General features: G+C 39.7%; 1 protein-coding gene across 1 annotated transcript; it reads left to right on the top strand.

Moving 5' to 3' along the window:
• The first annotated feature begins 369 nt into the window (after window positions 1-369).
• LOC132279871 (putative aldehyde oxidase Art an 7) lies at window positions 370-2,855 on the top strand. The gene is made up of 3 exons (XM_059781921.1): window positions 370-1,139; window positions 1,332-1,492; window positions 1,619-2,855. Exons 1-3 carry the CDS (start codon window positions 852-854, stop codon window positions 2,787-2,789), a joined length of 1,620 nt encoding a protein of 539 aa, XP_059637904.1. The 5' UTR covers window positions 370-851; the 3' UTR covers window positions 2,790-2,855.
• Window positions 2,856-3,642: the final 787 nt, after the last annotated feature.

The raw sequence follows: 3,642 nt of genomic DNA, 5'->3' as shown, positions 1-3,642 counted from the left end.
ATCACTAATTTGAATAGGTTTTGTGTGAATTGAAAATCTTCGTCTACCATATCCCAATATAGGATGATCGAGTTTGGACTTGCATGGCAATAAAATAGTGATTAAAAGAAACGCGGTTCCAAATATTATGCTTGGTTACCCTGCTTTTTGGGAGCTTAGATGGCGAGAAAAATTGAGGATGAAAACAGAGCAGACTGATTCAAACTGCTGGATTGGATCAAATTAAGGATGTAATTATTCAGGTCAGGTAGAATTACTTTGGCATGAATTGCGGAGAACATGTATATATGTTATTTTCTATATCTAGGCTTTGTTGCAAGTACGTAGTGTATAAAGAAGACATAAAGAGAAGCAGGGAGAGAGAGAGAGAGAGTGCTTCTTGCAAGAGCTTCCAAGGAATAAGCTTCATGGCGGTCTTGCACAGAGCCCTCTTTCTTGTTCTCTTTGTTATTCCTCTCTTATTTCATCATGGCTCAGCACACAGACCTGAACCTCATACAGGAGACAAGAATAAAAAAACTGTAGCAAATCACAAGACCACTACTGCGAAGCCCAATGATAAACAAGAAGAAGTGGTAAACCAGGAGGATAATTCTATGGTGGTGATTCAGAACAACCAAGGGGCGACCGATAAACCGAGAACTGTGGTGGTTGTACCTGCGAGGGAAGCTAAACCCGCTGACTACCAACCAACTCAAGAGGATCCAGACCCAACTAGGCCATATGCTGGTTTGGCCTCGGACTCAAAATACAACAAATTTAGGGCAGTTATAACCAATAGACCACCACCCACAGCAGGGTAGGAGGCAGCTTATGAGAGATCTTATAATCAACAATGTAACACAGAGATCATGGAAAAGGACATCGAGACAAGGTTCAAAGGTGATTGGAAGCTACATTGTGAGGATGCCTTTGTCTCCGCCATGCAACTCCAATTGCTTCCAAACAACAAGGCTATTATGTCCGACACCAGTTCCTTCGGCCCATCCAAAATCGAGTTGCCTAAACCTCATCCTGCCAATTGTCGTGAAGTCATCCAGAAGCGCGTCGGCAAAAAACATCACGACGCAAATTCAACCGACTGTTGGGCTCATGCTATAGAATATGACATTGACACCGCAAAAGTTAGGCCGCTAAAGGTATACTATATCTTTAATGGAAAAATATATGCATACATATATATATATATACACACACACACACTAGTAGTATTATATACTGTATATGTTACTAGTAATTACTAATCACTTTCATTCTTTAATTTATATTGTATATACTTATTGACATGTTAGTTCGTGAGCTACATACGTAATTAATTTCTAGATTTACAGGTTTTAACGAACCAATGGTGCTCTTCTGGAGGCCTTTCGCCTAAGGGTACCTTAGTAAGCACCGGCGGTTGGGAAGAAGGTTATAAATCAGTTAGACACATGGGTCAATGCCCTGACTGCGATTTTGAGGAAAAACCAGCTGCCCTTGCCAGCAATAGATGGTATATATCATTATATATACTTGACCATTGACCATCATCACCATATATAAATTTAATTATATATATAGTGTAAAAAATTAAATACTATAAGTAGTTGCTTATATTTATATTTAAATTTGTGTGCAGGTATGCTAGTCAGGTAACGTTGGAAGATGGTAACTTTGTCATTGTTGGTGGTCGCAGAAGTTTCAGCTATGAATTTGTGCCATCCATGGAAATGAATTTCAAACCTAAACAATTCGACCTTCCATTACTCAAGGAAACCAAAGATAGTACTAAAGAATCAGAGAACAATCTGTACCCATTTGTGCACCTAGTTCCCGATGGCAACCTCTTCATCTTCGCAAATTCCCGTTCCATCCTTCTCCAGCCTGGTGGTAAAGTCATTCACGAGTACCCGGAATTGCCCGGTGGTTCTCGGAACTACCCTGGATCAGGAATGTCAGCTCTCCTCCCTCTAGACCTCCGCAACGGCCCTGAAATTCATGCTGAGGTCTTGGTCTGTGGTGGTGGAGATCCCCAGGCATATCCAAAGGCAAACAATGAGAAAATCTTCTTGCCTGCATTGCAAGACTGTGGACGCATTACCATCACCAAACCGGGCGCAAAATGGGAGATAGACATGATGCCTTCACCCCGAATCATGGGTGACATGATCATTCTACCAAACACAGAACTTCTGCTCCTCAACGGTGCCAAGAAAGGCGCCGCCGGTTGGCAAAATGCCGACGAGCCCAATCTGGTGCCAGTCTTATATTCTCCAAAGAAAAAGCTAGGAGAAAGGTTCACCGAACTAGAACCTACCTGCATTGCTCGAATGTACCATTCGTCGTCGGCACTTCTTCTGGACGGAAAGGTTTTGGTTGCAGGCAGTAATACAAACCCTACTTACAACTTCACGGAATCGGTCAGATTTAAGACCGAAACCAGTGTAGAGAAGTTCTGGCCTCCGTACTTGGAATCTAAGCTCCGCCAGTACAGACCCCGAGTGCACGAGGGTGGTACCGAGAAGATGTTGAAGTACGGAAAAGAATTTAGGATTAAAGTTAAGCTGGCCAAGGAGATTGGAGTGAGCAAGACGAACGTAAAGGTGACTATGTATGCACAGCCGTTCACCACCCATGGGTACTCAATGAGCCAAAGAATGGTTGTTCTGAAAATAGTGGACATAACTGATGATAGCGTCATTGCTGTGGCACCTCCGTCAGGCAAAATTACTCCTAGGGGGTATTATATGCTCTGGGTTGTTCATCGTGGCCTGCCCAGTAACGGAATCTGGGTACAGATTGGTGCCTAGACATGAAATGATTGTTGTCTTTGCCTGAGCTATGATGGAATAAAATTCTTTTTTTCCAATTTTTAATTGGATTTTTATAATACTATTAATAACTTAATATCACATCTAATAAATATTAAAATCTGCCATTTGAAAAAAGTTCAAATTTTCAATAAATATATCATTTCTTATACTAGTATCAGTTTTGCTTGAATTACTATTGCAATGCCGAATTAGATTATCCTACTTTAATAAAGGTTATTCTTAAGATGTTTTTTTTTTTTAAAAAAAATTATTTTACACCAAAGTACATACAAAAACATATTTTTACTGCCACACCCTTTATCCAAGGGAGATTAGCAAAAGTGATGAGAGAAACAATCCAATCCACTAATATGCATGATCCGGATAGTATGCGCTCAAAAATTTATTTAAAATAAAATAAACCTTTGAAATTAGACTCACAATGCTACAAATATCTGAAAATTCTCATAAATTTTCGGGTCTAAATATAGTTACAACACTAAATATAACATGTCTATAAATAGTTATATGCCAAAACAAAAAAATAAATATAACGGGTCTAGTGTCCCCACAAAAGTAATAAAAATCCATCGATGGGCACAAAAATAATTCCTGCAACAAGCATTTCAACCACAAAATGAATCATCCATGCAACACTTGACAAGAAATCGATGTCCTTTCTGCCATTATCAATCTGCTCCCTTTGCTCAAACCACAATAAAAGCCACTCTCACCTATTCTTTGATTGTAAATATGCGAAACCAACCTGGCAATACATCCAAGCAAACACTACAAGAAAAGAGGCTTTTGGGATGAATTATTTGGGACGGTTTAAAAATTGTCTCAAATG

The sequence above is a fragment of the Cornus florida genome, unplaced genomic scaffold (assembly GCF_030987335.1).
Source record: "Cornus florida cultivar Cherokee Brave unplaced genomic scaffold, ASM3098733v1 CherokeeBrave_3.0.0_Hap2_Chr10, whole genome shotgun sequence".
NCBI lineage: Eukaryota > Viridiplantae > Streptophyta > Magnoliopsida > Cornales > Cornaceae > Cornus > Cornus florida.
The sequence above is the reverse complement of the archived record's forward strand: the minus strand, read 5'-3'. Positions and strand labels throughout refer to the sequence as shown.

Coding starts and splice junctions, on each gene's coding strand:
- LOC132279871 (XM_059781921.1), top strand. CDS start 852: ATGGAAAAGGACATCGAGACAAGGTTCAAAGGTGATTGGAAGCTACAT. Junction 1,140..1,331: donor CAAAAGTTAGGCCGCTAAAG/GTATACTATATC, acceptor CTAGATTTACAG/GTTTTAACGAACCAATGGTG. Junction 1,493..1,618: donor GCCCTTGCCAGCAATAGATG/GTATATATCATT, acceptor ATTTGTGTGCAG/GTATGCTAGTCAGGTAACGT.